At 40.5% G+C, this 16576-nt stretch overlaps 1 protein-coding gene across 1 annotated transcript in view; it reads right to left on the bottom strand.

Moving 5' to 3' along the window:
* The window catches only part of LOC126365740 (RNA polymerase-associated protein CTR9 homolog), a 105827-nt gene extending 93029 nt beyond the window's left edge, over nucleotides 1-12798 (bottom strand). Inside the window, exons 1-2 of the mRNA XM_050008190.1 lie at nucleotides 12580-12798; nucleotides 12294-12392 (exon numbers count right to left, since the gene is read on the bottom strand). Of these exons, the coding sequence (XP_049864147.1) occupies nucleotides 12294-12392; nucleotides 12580-12624 (144 nt within the window). The 5' untranslated portion in view covers nucleotides 12625-12798. The remainder of the gene's footprint in view (nucleotides 1-12293; nucleotides 12393-12579) is intronic.
* Nucleotides 12799-16576: the final 3778 nt, after the last annotated feature.

The following is a 16576-nucleotide window of genomic DNA, read 5'->3' as shown; positions in this document are numbered from 1 at the left end:
TCATGACACAAATTAATTTTTTCACATTTTTCTGACGAAAAGTTACCGAGTAATAAACCTTAAAAAATGGAAAAGATGACAAATTTTTGACTCGCAGAATAATGTTGTTTTATTTAGAACTCTTGTACTAATTAAGCTAGAACAATAAAATTTACTTCATTTGAAAACTCTTTTAAAGAGCTTTTACATGATACCAAACATCATTAGTTTAACATATATACACAAATTGATTAAAAAAAACATTGTTAGATTTACCAAATTTTGAAAAACTGTATTTTTAAAATTCTCAAAAAAATATATGTGAAAGATACACTTTATATCTACATATTCTGAAAGTTTCAACTTGGGATGAGCATGGGATCACTATAAAACACAATTTTACGTTAAGGGTGCTGCTTTAAAAATTCGTAAAAACTAATTTATTTTAGATATTAGGCCTACTTCTCACCAGCTGTATGTTGTTGTAAAAAGTGGAAATTAAAAATAACTTATAATTGACAAAAGAACATATGCTTTATGCTTCTGCAATTAATAAATACAAAATGAAAACTTAAATAAATAAACACAAAAAGATGAATACCTGAGATCAGACCTAAATTCAGTTAGTAATTACTATTATTTACAAATAGGCATCCTGTTAGTGCACTTCTTCATACTTCGAACTAATCAGTATGTTGCACATCAACATTTCTGCACTGGATAACTTATATGTTCGCCCTGTAGCAGTTTGAGGGTTCACGATTGCCACTACTTCCCTACTGCTTGTGGAAAGAATGTCTGACTGACTCGGAGATGTAAAAGATGGTGACTGTCCATATGGATGTAAGAAACTAACTGTGATTTCATCCTTCTCCTGATTTTTTTTCAAGTACACAGGTTAACCACCAGTGTCCATTATAATCATAAGCAACATATCCTTTTATGTCTTTGAACGGTATTGTATCACTGTCAGAAACTGTTACCAGTTCAATTTCACTACCATCAAAGCTTGAATACACTTTCGTTATTATTTTGTCCTTGCTAAAAGGAATAAAAGTGTGAAGTTTTTGTGTCCCTATAATTTTGCAGCATTTCTCAAATCTCTCCATAAGCTTCATTTCTTCATTTTTGTGATCTTCTTTAGTAGCATACTTGAAGTTCATTCCTTCTATGTTATCCTTGGCAAACATATAAAGTTGTTTTGGTGTCATTATTTGATCACTGTATGGCCGTTGCAAACTTGCTCGAGCTGCAAGCCATTTAACTGTTCCACCTACATCATCACTAGCTCCCTTCCCATGCGAGGTGGCTGAAAAATGCCATTCAGTTTCAGTTTGGAAATCATCTTCATGATGGCACAGGTTGATAAAGTTATTCCTATTTTTGTAATGAGCTGCTGCTCCATCAGAGAAATTATATATTTTTCTTGGTTTTCTAATGAATTTAACAGTCAGGAAGTCCAAGTACGATTGGAACAAATAAACAGCAACAGTGTCATGTGTTAGGCATTCTGATATGATTACAAGACTTGTGTGCTCGAGTTTGTTCCCATCCTTGTAATAAGCAACAAGGGGATGAATTGCTGTTGGCATGTTTGTCCAGTGATAGCCTCGAACTTCGTCCTGGATGACAAAGGAGCAATTCTCAGAAAAGTCACAGATCGCTAAGACCTCGCCTTCTTTAAGTTCATTTCTCAGTCTCTTTTGGAAGGTTGATTGTTGACTAGCAACAAATGAATGTCATGTAAGCAATTTTAATTTATCAAAAAAACAATCAATAAAGTTGTCAGATGATTTTATGATTGTTTCTAGAGGTGTGATCAATGGAAACCCATTGTTGATAAATTATATTATCAATATCATTAGTCTTCAACAAATCTTGTAAATATGTCTTAAATTTCTGGGCCAGGGCATAATTTACATTCACCAAAATGACAAGCAGGTAATGACGGATTACATACAACTCTTGCAATGCAGTCTTTGTAAGTTTTTATTGGATTATCTTCATCCTTTGTCAGCTGATGAATGTTACACCCAGTCAGCATGAGTTTGAAGTTTTGATGAGTAGTACACACACAGACACTTATGTTATAGTCTTAGGTGGAGATTTCAATTTACCAGATATAGACTGGGACACTCAGATGTTTAGGACAGGTGGTGGGGACAGAGCATCGAGTGACATTATACTGAGTGCAATATCCGAAAATTACCTTCAGCAATTAAACAGAGAACCGACTCATGGAGATAACATCTTGGACCTACTGATAACAAACAGACCTGAACTTTTCGACTCTGTATGTGCAGAACAGGGAATCAGTGATCATAAGGCCGTTGCAGCATCCCTGAATATGGAAGTTAATAGGAGTATAAAAAAAGAGAGGAAGGTTTATCTGTTTAGCAAGAGTAACAGAAGGCAGATTTCAGACTACCTAACAGATCAAAACGAAAATTTCTGTTCCGACACTGACAATATTGGGTGTTTATGGAAAAAGGTTCAAGGCAATCGTAAAATGCGTTTTAGACAGGTACATGCCGAGCAAAACTGTGAGGGACGGGAAAAACCCACCGTGGTACAACAACAAAGTAAGAAAACTACTGCGAAAGCAAAGAGAGCTTCACTCCAAGTTTAAACGCAGCCAAAACCTCTCAGACAAACAGAAGCTAAAGAATGTCAAAGTTAGCGTCAGGAGGGCTATACGTGAAGCGTTCAGTGAATTCGAAAGTAAAATTCTATGTTCCGACTTGACAGAAAATCCTAGGAAGTTCTGGTCTTACGTTAAATCAGTAAGTGGCTCGAAACAGCATATCCAGACACTCCGGGATGATGATGGCATTGAAACAGAGGATGACACGCGTAAAGCTGAAATTCTAAACACCTTTTTTTCAAAGCTGTTTCACAGAGGAAGACCGCACTGCAGTTCCTTCTCTAAATCCTTGCACAAACGAAAAAAATGGCTGACATCGAAATAAGTGTCCAAGGAATAGAAAAACAACTGGAATCACTCAACAGAGGAAAGTCCACTGGATCTGAAGGGATACCAATTCGATTCTACACTGAGTACGTGAAAGAACTTGCCCCCCATCTAACAGCCATGTACCGCAAGTCTCTAGAGGAAGGGAAGGTTCCAAATGATTGGAAAAGAGCACAGGTAGTCCCAGTCTTCAAGAAAGGTCGTCGAGCAGATGCGCAAAACTATAAACCTATATCTCTGACGTCAATCCGTTGTAGAATTTTAGAACATGTTTTTTGCTCACGTATCATGTCGGTTTTGGAAACCCCGAACCTACTCTGAAGGAATCAACATGGATTCCGGAAACAGCGATCGTGTGAGACCAACTCGCTTCATTTGTTCATGAGACCCAGAAAATATTAGATACAGGCTCCCAAGTAGATGCTTTTTCTTGACTTCCGGAAGGCGTTTGATACAGTTCCGCACTGTCGCCTGATAAACAAAGTAAGAGCATACGGAATATCAGACCAGATGTGTGGCTGCATTGAAGAGTTTTTAGCAAACAGAACACAGCATGTTTTGGTGCAGGGAGTGGCAACTGACCCTTAACATAGACAAATGTAATGTACTGCGAATACATAGAAAGAAGGATCCTTTATTGTATGATTATATGATAGCGGAACAAACACTGGTAGCAGTTACTTCTGTAAAACGATTTGAAGTGGAATGATTATATAAAATTAATTGTTGGTAAGGCGGGGTACCAAGTTGAGATTCATTGGGAGATGGTTTGTGGGCGTTAAAGGGTCCCTTTTTCCAAATACTAAAAACACCCACAGAGAATAAAAACGATCAACAGACGATAAAACAGATGACACAGAACAAGAGAAATGTAGACAGAGACCTGACAAGACGAACTAAAATCACAGAGTGTGACGGTGGTTGGCCGACCATACAAACAAAAAGGGAAAAGCCAACCACAGAGAAACAAATGGAAAGAAAAATCAGAAAAATCGTAGGCCATAGGCCAGAATCAACACAAAAACTCACACACTTACATTAAGTGACAAAATCCCCCTGTGCAGATAAAATGCAGAACTATGTCCGCTATGGAAGAGTCGTCAGATAAAAGTGCAGAGAGCGTATCAGGCAGCGCAAAAGTCTGCCTGAGCACAGTTAAAAGGGCGCACTCCAACAGAATTTGGACCACCGTCAAGGACGCCCCACAATGACAAAGAGGAGGAGCCTCACAGTAAATAGCTGTGCATGAGTCGGGTGTGGCCAATGCGGAGCCGACAAAGGATGACTGATTCCCTGCGGTTGGCTCGCATGGATGACCGCCACACAGTAGTAGTCTCCTTGACACGGCGGAGTTTGTTTGGCATGGGCAGGTTGCGCCAATCAGTGTCTCATAAATCGAAAACTATGCGGCGTAATAGTGCCCGCAAATCAGTCGCCGGGAGGCCAATCTCCAGGCAAGATGCACTAGTGGCCTCTTTCGTCAGGCGGTCAACAGTTTCATTTCCGGGTATCCCAACATGGCCTGGGATCCAAACAAAGACCACAGATCTGCCGCAACGGGCAACAGTATGCAGGGACTCCTGGATAGCCATCACCAGACGAGAACGAGGGAAACACTGGTCAAGAGCTCGTAAACCGCTCAGGGAATCTCTACAGATAACGAAGGACTCACCTGAGCATGAGCGGATACACTCTAGGACATGAAAGATGGCGACCAGCTCAGCAGTGTAAACACTGCAGCCAGCCGGCAACGAACGTTGTTCATAATGGTCCCCTAGAGTTAGTGCATAACCGACTAGACCAGCAACCATCGAACCGTTAGTGTAGACAACGCCAGAGCCCTGATAAGTGGCCAGGATGGAATAAAAGCGGCGTCGGAAGGCCACTGGAGGGACTGAGTCCTTCGGGCCCTGTGCCAAGTCGAGCCGAAGGCAAGGGCGAGGCACAAACCATGGGGGTGTACACAGAGGGGCCCGGAAAGGAGGTGGTACAGGGAAACACCCAAGCCCGTAGAGAAGCTGTTTGACGCGTACGGCGATCGGACAACCCGACCGGGGCCGACGTTCTGGCAGACGGACGACTGACTGCGGGAACAGGACACGATAATTTGGACGCCCGGGCAAGCTAAAAACATGGGCAGCATAAGCAGCCAGTAATTGTTGGCGTCATAACCGCAGTGGAGGGCCTCCACAAGTAGTCTGTCCACAGGGCTGGCCCGGAAGGCACCAGTGGCAAGGCGTATCCCCCTGTGGAGGATTGGGTCCAGCAGCCGCAACGCAGATGGGGATGCTGAGCCATAAGCCAGACTCCCATAGTCCAGACGGGACTGGATTAACGCCTGGTAAAGCCGTAGGAGAGTAGATCAGTCGGCGCCCCACCTGGTGTGACTCAGGCATCGCAGAGCATTTAGATGCCGCCAACACGCCTGTTTAAGCTGCCGTATATGACGCAGCCAAGTCAACCGGGCATCAAAAACCATCCCCAAAAACCTATATAACTCCACTACTGTAAGAAGCTCGCCGTCAAGATAAAGCCGCGGCTCCGGGTGAACAGTGCGTTGCCGGCAGAAATGCATAACGCAGGTCTTGGCTGCCGAAAACTGAAAACCATGCGCTACAGCCCAAGACTGCGCCTTGCGCCCTGTAGCTGACGTTCAGCAGTTGCAATGCCAATAGAGCTGTAGTAAAGGCAGAAGTCGTCAGCATACAGGGAAGCGGAGACAGAATTTCCCCACGACTGCAGCGAGCCCGTTAAGGGCTATTAAAAACAGACAGACACTTAGAACAGAACCCTGTGGCACACCGTTCTCCTGGACTTGGGAGGAACTATATGAGGCCGCGACGTGCACGCGGAAGGTACGATACGACATAAAATTGTGGATATACATCGGCAGAGGGCCCTGAAGGCCCCATCCATGAAGTGTAGAAAGGATGTGATGACACCATGTCTTATCATACGCCTTCCGCATGTCGAAACAGACAGCGACCAGATGCTGACGGCGGGCAAAGGCAGTACAGATGGCCGACTCCAGGCTCACCAGATTGTCGGCGGCACAGCGGCCTTTACGGAGTCCACCCTGAGACGGAGCCAGAAAGCCCCGAGACTCCAGTACCCAATTCAAGCGCTGGCTCACCATCCGTTCAAGCAACTTGAAAAGAGCGTTGGTGAGGCTAATGGGACGGTAGCTGTCCACCTCCAAAGGGTTCTTCCCCGGTTTCAGAATGGGGACAACAAGACTTTCCCTCCATTGCGACAGAAACTCACCCTCGACCCAAATGCGGTTGTAAAGGTCGAGGAGGCATCGCTGGCAATCCACTGAAAGGTGTTTCAGCATCTGAGAGTGGATGCTATCTGGGCCAGGAGCAGTATCAGGACAAGCGGCGAGGGCACTGCGGAATTCCCACTCACTGAATGGACCATTGTACAATTCAGGATGGCGGGTGCGAAAAGAAAGACTCCGACGTTCTATCCGCTCTTTAATGGAGCGGAAGCCCAAGGGGTAGTTGGCAGAAGCAGAATTCAGAGCAAAGTGCTCTGCCAAGAGGTTTGCAATGACGTCGGTGTCAGTACAAACTGCTCCATTCAGTTAGAGTGCAGGGACGCTGACAGGGGTCCAATAGCCATAGAGGCGGCGAATCTTGACCCAGACCTGCGATGGAGTGACATGGAGGCCAATGGTGGACACATACCGCTCCCAGCACTTCTGCTTGCGTTAGTGGATAATGCGGCGGTCGTATTTCCTCTTGGCCTCAGTATAGGTTAGTCGGTCCAGGGTCTGGCAGTCTGGCGACCAAGGTGAATGGTGATCCCCGCAGTTGACACAGATGGGAGACGGGGCACATGGAGTATTGGGATGTGATGGGCGTCTGCAATCTCGATATGTAAGGCTGGAAGTGCAGCGAGAAGACATATGACCGAACTTCCAGCACTTAAAGCACCGCATCGGGGGAGGGATATTGGGCTTAACGTCACATCGGTAGACCATCACCTTGACCTTTTCCAGTAATGTATCACCCTCGAAGGCCAAGATGAAGGCACCGGTAGCAATCTGATTTTCCTTTGGACCCCGATGAACGCGCCGGACGAAATGTACACCTCGGCACGCAGCTCTTCATCAGACTGCAAAAGAAGATCCCTATGGTAAATAACTCCCTGGCCCATATTTAAACTCTTATGGGGTGTGATCTTAATGGCAACATCCCCCAACTTGTCACAAGCGAGTAACCGTCATGAATGGGCAGAGGATGCCGTTTGTATCAGGACTGACCAAGAGCGCATTTTTGACAAGCCTTCCACCTCCCCAAGCTTGTCCTCTAAATGCTCGACGAAGAACTTTGGCTTTGTGGAGAGAAAAGACTCCCCATCAGCCCTCGTACAAACTAAGAAGCGGGGCGAATAACTGCTACTGCCATCCTGAGACTTACGTCCCTCCCACGGTGTGGCCAGGGAGGGGAACATTCTTGGATCGTACTTCTGAGCGTTAAACTGAGCCCGAGAACGCTTAGAGACTGCTGGAGGCTGGCCACCAGCGAGAGACGATGTACCACGCTTCATTGCGGGTCATCCACCCTGATGCCACCTACTCTGACCAAGGGGCCTCCCCACGGGCGCCACCCAGCCACGGCAAGAGCCACCGGGCAGGACGGCCGTTGCCGGGAGTCCCGATACCCCAGGAGGATAGGCATCTACTCCTTGGCATACGTGGGGAGTTAACGGCGCAGGAATCAGCAGAGCGATCCCTGTGTTGTCAGGGGGCTACAACCAACAGGGTACATGGCAGCCCCACCACAACGGACTAGCTACCGTGCTGGATGTTAGGTAACATGTGGTCCATGGTCGCCGTCGGTGCAGAAAGAGGCACTGCATAGTGCAAGGTGTAATCTGCACGCAGAAACAGAGTCATGCCCAAGAGATGGAGAGTGGACAGGACTGCAATTCAACGGTGTATAAGCTGGCGAAAGGTCCGATCGCACGATGGACACAATGCACCAAGTAAGGCGCCCTTCCCCAATCGGCTCGCTCTTCGGGAGATGGAGGTCAAACCCAACAGGGGACCATCATAGGTTGACGGAGGAGATAGAGAAGGTCCACAGAAGAGCGGCGTGTTTCGTCACAGGGTTATTTGGTAACCGTGATAGCATTACGGAGATGTTTAACAAACTCAAGTGGCAGACTCTGCATCGCGGTGTAGCTTGCTCGCCAGGTTTCGAGAGAGTGCATTTCTGGATGAGGTATCGAATATATTGCTTCCCCCTACTTATACCTCCCGAGGAGATCACGAATGTAAAATTAGAGAGATTAGAGCGCGCACGGGGACTTTCAGTCAGTCATTCTTCCCGTGAACGATACGCGACTGGAACAGGAAAGGGAGGTAATGACAGTGGCATATAAAGTGCCCTCCGCCACAAACCGTTGGGTGGCTTGCGGAGTATAAATGTAGATGTAAGTTTTTTTGTGGTTATTGTGGCCCTTTTCATTAAATGGATTACAGCACAAAGCTGAAATTTTAGACATTTTATATTTCTCACGTGAGCAAACTAATTTAAAAAAATGTTTTTGAACTTTAATGCCCCAGCTTTCTATATTCAATACTACACAATATTACTTATCTATTCTTTCACTTCCTGTAAAAAAATATTTCATTATGTTAATAGTATGCAAACATTAACTGGTTGTAGGCATACAAGCTTACAGAGTCTTGTAAGGTTTGTACAAAAGTACCTTTAAGCTAGATTCAAAACACATTTCAGAATTAATCACATAATTTCACTACAGCTGCCTCGCAACAAAAGAATGTGTGGATCACTTTCAACAATAGGTGAAAATTGCTGACAATATTAACCAGAGATAAAATTCTGAATATACTGCAGATAGTAACACCAAAGAATCATTTTATATATGATCTTCAAAATGAGAGATAGCTTCCCCCCCCCCCCCCCCCCTGTGGTTTTACAGATATTAAAAAATAGTTAGCACTAAAGTTTAATAAGCAGTTATTCGTTTCAAAAGTACAATTTGTGGACCATGTAACAAAATCTAACACTGTAATATTTTCATGTGTAGCAAAATAACAGAAATTCACCTATCTGACTGTGATTTTGGAGAACCGTGGTAAACATAAAATTGCTTTTGATAGTAATCCCATGCTCATCCCAAGTTGAAACTTTCAGAACATGTAGATGTAAAGTGTATCTTTCACACATATATATATATATATATATATATATATATATATATATATATATATATATATATTTTTTTTGAGAATTTTAAAAATACAGTTTTTCAAAATGCGATAAATTCAAGAATGTTGTTGATGTTTGGTATCATAAAAAGTCTTTAAAAGAGCTTTCCAATGAAGTAAATTTTATTGTTCTAGCTTAATTAGAACACGAGCTATAAAGAAAACAACATTGTTCCGCAAGTCAAAGATTTGTCATTTTTTAAATTTTTTTAAAGTCCATTACTCGGAAACTTTTTATCAGAAAAAAATGAAAAAAATTATTTGTGATACTATTTATGAGTACTATAGGCATACTTAATTTCATTTAAATCCAAGAGGGTAAGGTTGAAAACTATGGTTTCATTTGTTGATCTGACGTGGAATGACCCGCACTTCATGATTGTTTGCAGAGTGTAGATATACATGAAGATTTGCAGATAACCATACCTAAGGACAGAGGCACTCAACGAACTCAACTGTATCCAGAAGATTCATATCTTCCATGTTTACTTGATGCGAACTGTATCTCTGGTTGACCACACACACACACACACACACACACACACAACAGATATGTACATTGTTTGCGGTCTTAAAGTAATATGGCAATACTATGCTAGTGGATGTACTGATGTGATTCATCATTTTCTCTAGATCAATACATTCATTGTCCAAGTTTTTAGGAATTATTTGGTTTAATGAATAAGAGAAGCCGTCACAATATTCTGTAAAATGTGACATCATATTTTAAGAAAATGATGTCTGGAATGTATCTGTTTGTTTGTTTCATTTGTAAATATCAACTGCATATTTTTCTTTTATAATATGTCATATATTTCTTATGGACAGTGACTAAGATTTTTTCTTAACTGGACCTAGGCCTATATAGGTCTGGAGGAGTTAGCTAACCAATGTGGGAAACAATGTTTCGGATTTTGTTTCATATTTGATCTATGAAATGACACAATGTCGGAGATTTACTGGTCTCATACAGATATGCTTTTATGTATAAAGACTGAAGCAGTGAATGACAATTTGTACCAAGACCGGGAATCGAACCCAGTTCTCCTGCTTACTAGTCAGGTGCATTAGCCACTATGCCACCTTAGCACAGCGGTTCATACAACTACACACCTCTCTCCTTGATCCAGATTCTCAGTGTCACCGGATTCTACTTTAAATTCACCCTTATCCATGAACAGAACTGCCGAGGCTCTCCATATTCGGAAATAGCATCTCAGCATCAAATGTAAAGGGGGGACCCAACCTGAAACCAAGGTACAGGTACTTGTACAGATACCAAAATCCAGGCTGAATCTCCCATTTACATTAGATGCTGAGGCGCTATTCCAGAACATGAAGTGCCTTGACAATTCTATTTGTGTATAAGGAAGAATTTAAAGTAGAATGGGGCAGTAGTAAGAATTTGGATCAAGGAAAGAGGCATGCTATAGAAATCCACGCACCTGTGTGAGCCATTGTGCTAAGGTGGCTTACTGGCTAAAGCACCTGACTAGTAATCAGGAGACCCAGGTTCGGTCCTGGCTTGGTACAAATTTTCATTCACTGTTTCAGTCTCTGTATGTATGATCTATGTACCATATTCATTTTAAGCGGTTGCGGCGCCAGGCTAAATTATAGTGTTGTGTGATGCCTAGGTTAGGTAGTGTGGTGACCATTTTGTTGCGAGTTGGCGATGCCAGTAAATGTGCCACAACAATATTTTTTAATATACATTTCGCAACAGACAGTTAAAGTTCAACTTCTGATCATAACACCTGTTTTCCACTGTGGTTTGACATTTTCAATCTTTTAATGTGTTTGTAAGCATTACTAACGAGAAAACCGTAAACCTAAAATCTACAACACCAGTAGATGTCCTATTAGTTTGCCTGATCTTCTTTCACTAATTTTTCTTGCTGTGGTCAACTGTTTGTCAGCTGTTCACACTTGTATCTTCACAATGTTAATGATATCATCTGTCTATGGATGTGGTATCATGTTGTTAATTAACTCTGAATTATTTACTTTGTTACAGGCCAGCAAACAATTCTACATCAATCATACTCCATGATGCAGAGCATATTGTATCAGAAGAATGCATATGTTGACATCGTCCATGGGTTCACAAATCCCTTTCTTGCCACCTTTGGCTGAGCGCATCACACTACCACTAAATGGAATTCAAACAACAGAAAAAAAAGCAAAACGCTGACATTAAGTTCTAATACTGCCACTGGAAGGGGAATATTGGACAAGAGAGATGACTGTGCTTCATGAATAAAAGGAAGAAATGTTATTTGAGATGAGAATGTATACTGAAATGATATTTTATTTCAAATGTGAATTTGTTTACAATGTCTGAAAACATTTTGTTTATGCAAATCATGGACACACAATTTCACGCGACATTAAAATACACAAAAGCATCTCAGTTATATTTTCAATAAGAGCACCTAAATAAGACAACAGAAACTATTGTTTCATTGAAAGTATATAGGGCTAAATAAACACAAATTATGGAGGCATATCAGTAAATATCTCAAGAGTAAGTGTGTGTTTATTTCAATACTAAAATAACAACACGAGAAACAATATTAATGTGGATGTCCAAGGGCTAAAAATAACTTATACCTCTGATATACCAGCACAAAGTATTAAAAATAGAGAAATAATTTACCTAGGGCATTTCTTGTCCTGGACAAACTAATAGGGCGGTTTGAATTACATCCAAGTTTTCAAACAATATTTACTTCTGAACAAAACCGGTATTAAGCTTGCTACAGTAGAAATGTATTATACCTAAATCCCCTTTGCTATCTGGGCTTTATAGTTTCAAATATTAAAAATCACAGATGAAAATATGGGAGGAATTATGAGATTTAATTTTTGCATAAATATACCAATGATACCTTGCTACAAACACACAAACGTAAATAGTTTAAGCTCTATACAGCATTCTAGCAACCTTTAGAGATCTACATTTTCTCACAACGAGGGAAGGAAACATTAAAAATAGATTGATTATGTGTAGATACGAGTTTCAAAATGAAACCGCAAGAAACTTAAGAGTAGCACAGAAATTAAAACCAGGAAAGCAATATAAGCACTTGAACTTACCGCAAGACTAACCCAGTAACTGAGCTGGGCATGTTCTTGTCGCAGAATACCAAGAAGTTCATCGCCATCTGGTAGCTGGTCCAAATCTAACTCTATCACCTACGAATGGGAAAAACACAATTAACTCGTTGGTAAGGTACCATCAAATGCTGTAACGATAAACATTTCTCCGCTTGTGGTTTCGAAGCTCGAATGTACGCATTTGCTAAAATTTACTCGCGAGATTCTGCAGTAGCGTTTGCACCACCAACAAAGAGAGTACAACACACTAAACCATTTCGGTTACCTCTTCACTTGTATCACGGAGCGGTATTTCTATAGATCCTGACATATTGACGTTATTTTAGCGTCAACCGTACACTACCCGCAACCATGCATCACACATCCCGATACGGACTATCTTCTGCACGAAGCTCACAGTAACAAACCAAAGGTGATGTTGCTTTAAGTTTGGCATTTGTTAGCCGGGATATCCCCTTCGGGATTCGGCCGCTGTATTGCAAGTCTTTCTAGTTGACGCATTTCGGCGACTTGCGTGTCAATGATGATGAAAACGATGATAAAGGACACTCAACACCCAGTCCGCTGCCGGGAATCGAACCCAGGCAACCTTGCCTGGTAGGCGGTAAAGCTACCGCTACTCAACGGAGGCAGACGCTTTCGGGCGGACTTTGAGAGCTACCGATAATAACGGGTCAGGTTAGTAAAGAAAACATACGCAGGGCTGGTTCGACAACATTTTTGCACGCAAGCGACTTATCATTTGGTGCCCTCCCCTCCAATCTTTTCCTTCGTACACTTTCAATCATGTTATTCTTCTCTGCTAATTATGAAACGCACTACGTACAAATCTTGCACTTGTGCGCCCCTCTGAGTTTGGCGCCCCAAGCGTCCACTACTAATTGTGATATGTCCTGTGTGCAAATCTTACAACGGTGAAGCACCTGGCACCTCTCTCACCTTAGTGTCCCAATGAGGCTTGTGCCTTACTGATCACCCTCCAAGGATTTGCGAACTGATTTACTGTTACTGTACTGCGACTTCTACTAACAGAATCTGACTAAGAATGAAGATTTCTAAAGGCTGGATTGTTTCCTGAAGGCTTGTGTCCAATAGCAAGTAAATTCCATAAGCAGCGTCTGTAAGTACTTACCGAGGTGTTTACATAAGAAAAAAATAAGCGATTTCTTTCTACTCGTCGCTTGGGCAAGTTGCTTGTTGCAAGTACTTGCAGCAGTGTTTCCACTAGAATTACGTACTTGAAGTTTACAGTGTCATGTGCAAAATGCAGAGCAGCTGCCACCATGCCTGCGTTATTATAGTTGAAGGAAAATAAAAAACACGATGAACAAAATTTTAAGAAAAAATAAGTGTTTGTGTGAAGAAATGGATAAAGAAGCGTAAACATTTATGTTTGCAAGCAACACTATTGAATGAACTAAAATTAGAGAATTGAGATCAGATCAAAAAATTTCTGAGAATGTCATACTATATCCAAGTTTTGAACAATTCTTGGCTTTTGTACCCTTATAACAAACCCAGTTTTACAGTAACTTAATGGAATAAGATAAATTTGCGATACTTCTTCATTTTTCACTAATTTTTATGTAAATTTTTGGATACAAAATATGTATAAACGTTTTTCCATAATTACACAACGCATTGCTTCACTGTAATCGTTCTACATCTTTCAGTATTTGTCCACTGTGTAGTAATAATTTAACACATTCTACTGAATAGTGTTGTGCTACCAAAATCAATTATCCTAAAAATTTCATCATAAAGTACAAAAGTCATCTTGATTTTTTTTCCTTCTTGATGCTGATGCATTATCTTTCATAACATATGCCTTTTATATATGAATAGTTTACAAACTTGATTTCTATGAAGCTTGTGATGTAGTATTTTTTGAAAATTATTTAATATTTTTTCATAACTATATAAATATCTTTTGTTTCTATTGCATTTCCAGGAATTTGTCATTCATGACAAACAATTTCATTTAAATTTTTCTCTACTATTAAAAGTGGAAAATACATTATTTGACTAATAAAACCTTCAGTCACTTCAGTTCCTCACTTCATTGCAATCACTTCTTGTAAGCTCCTTGACTGCTGATATATTGCTCAGTTAGTCTTTGAATATAATGAGAAATGTTTCTGACTTGGCTGCAATGTCATATGTGAAGTTTGTGATGAGTAAACATTAAAATAAAAAGTGTTAGTACCAAAAGCATCGTATTATGCTTCAATCTTATCATACTAAAAAACCAAAATCACTTAAATTTTTATCAAGTTTTGCAATGGATCCAACTTCTAGATGGTGATACAGGATAAGTAATAGTATAAATTCCTTCTTCAGAAAAATAAAATATCATTACAAAAATTATGATTATACTAAAATTTGCACGAGTAATTTAATACTGTGTCTAAAGGGGAGTTCATACAATCTAAGTTTTCAAAGACAGGATACCAGACTGCATAAGCTATTTATCTAAGAGATCGCCATTTAATTACACTTCGTTTTTTAGACATAGATAAGAGAATAAAACTCTTAAATATAAAACAAACGAAATATTCATTTTTAGTAACTGTTTATATACTTATTATTTATTGTCATGAGATTCCTTCCATTTGCTCACATGTATCTTTCAGGTTCCTGTGTTCACAATTTCTCACATTGTCCCCAACTGCTGTGAGGATTTATTTGAATGTTTGAAAGGAGAACATTTAATGCTTATTATTTTGGTTCTTCTTAATCTCACTCAAATAATTCACTTAAGCATAACATCTGCAAAATAATAACCTAATGTACGATTCACTTTGATGATATCAGATAAAAAAACTACTCTGTCTGACAGTGTATTCATTGTGGAAATGAAATGTCTGTCATCAGTTATCCATGCATTACTGCACACATTATCCTCTCCCAAAACTTCCAAATTCCTTTTGGGGTTACATGCTCCTTTTCTTTTCTTTTTTTTTTTACTTGATGTTTGTTATGATGACCAACCTCAGAGGCCACACCACATTATCATCATAATATTTTTGCGCCATTTCTAACTCATTGTTAATACTAACACCAGAATTTGTCTAACATTTTCCTTTCACAAAGAGTACTTGTGGCTTCCATTTCAGTACAACTTTCCTCCAAAAAGTAGGCCTATTTGTGTCATATTTATTTTCCTTGTTTTCTATGTCTGATGCCTGAAATAAATATCACAATGTAGTCTTTATATTACTGTTCATATGAGTAATTTCAGATATAATCGTTGTTTTCCGTAATTTTATGTATCTTCAACACAAGAAGAATGCCTAAAAATTGTTAATGAGTTTCCAAACTGTATAGGTGCTATGGATGGAAAGCTTGTAGTCATACAGGCTCCCAAGAAAGAAGGCAGTGTATACTTTTGTTGTAAAGGCACCTGCAGTAGTGTGCTATTGGCACTGATTGGATATGACTACAGAGTTCTATAGTTCGATGTAGGCAGCAATGGTAAACTATCTAATGGTGAAGCTTCTAGTAACTGTAAACTGTCAGAGTGTCTAAATACTTTGAATTTACCATTTCCTCGAACTTTAGTGGGTAGAGCTATTCAGACAAGATATGTCAGTGTTGCTGATGATGCATTTGCTATAAGAAAATGTGTAGTGGTCAGTCAATGCAAAATAGAATGTTTAGTTATCGGCCCTCTATAGTAAGAAATGTGTCTGATAAGTTTTTTGGCCTTATCTTCACACACTTGCGAGTACTTCAAACTCTCATTCTTCTAAACCCAGAAAAATCAAGGAAAATTATCTAGTTAATTTTTGCTCTCTGAAATGTTTTAATGACAGAGGATAGTAGCAGTTCCTGTTATACACTGCTAGGAACATTCGATGATCGAGATTTACAAACGAAAGGGAGGTGGGCAGAAACTAATGTATGGCTAAACATAAGTAATTGGATACCATCAGGAAAAGAAGTGCAGCATGAATTTACAGATTAGTTTCCTTCACCAGGAAGGGATGTAGATGGGGAACACTGATGTCTTTAAATTTGTGCTCAGTTCTTGGTGTTGGCATACACATACAGTATGTTTGTAATAAAAGTAATAAATACTATTTGTAAAATGTGTTTCAGTTACCAAATCATTCAATGCTTACTTGGGCATGCAAGAGCAAAGTATTCCCAACTGCCTCTTACCACCTTTCCGTTCTCTTACTTTATTAACTTCCTGTCCATACTGCATGTGCAGATAATGAAATTTTTTTGGTATTTTGGCGTCGGTTTTATCGAAATCT

This window comes from Schistocerca gregaria, chromosome 4 (genome assembly GCF_023897955.1).
Source record: "Schistocerca gregaria isolate iqSchGreg1 chromosome 4, iqSchGreg1.2, whole genome shotgun sequence".
Taxonomy (NCBI): Eukaryota; Metazoa; Arthropoda; class Insecta; order Orthoptera; family Acrididae; genus Schistocerca; species Schistocerca gregaria.
The sequence above is the reverse complement of the archived record's forward strand: the minus strand, read 5'-3'. Positions and strand labels throughout refer to the sequence as shown.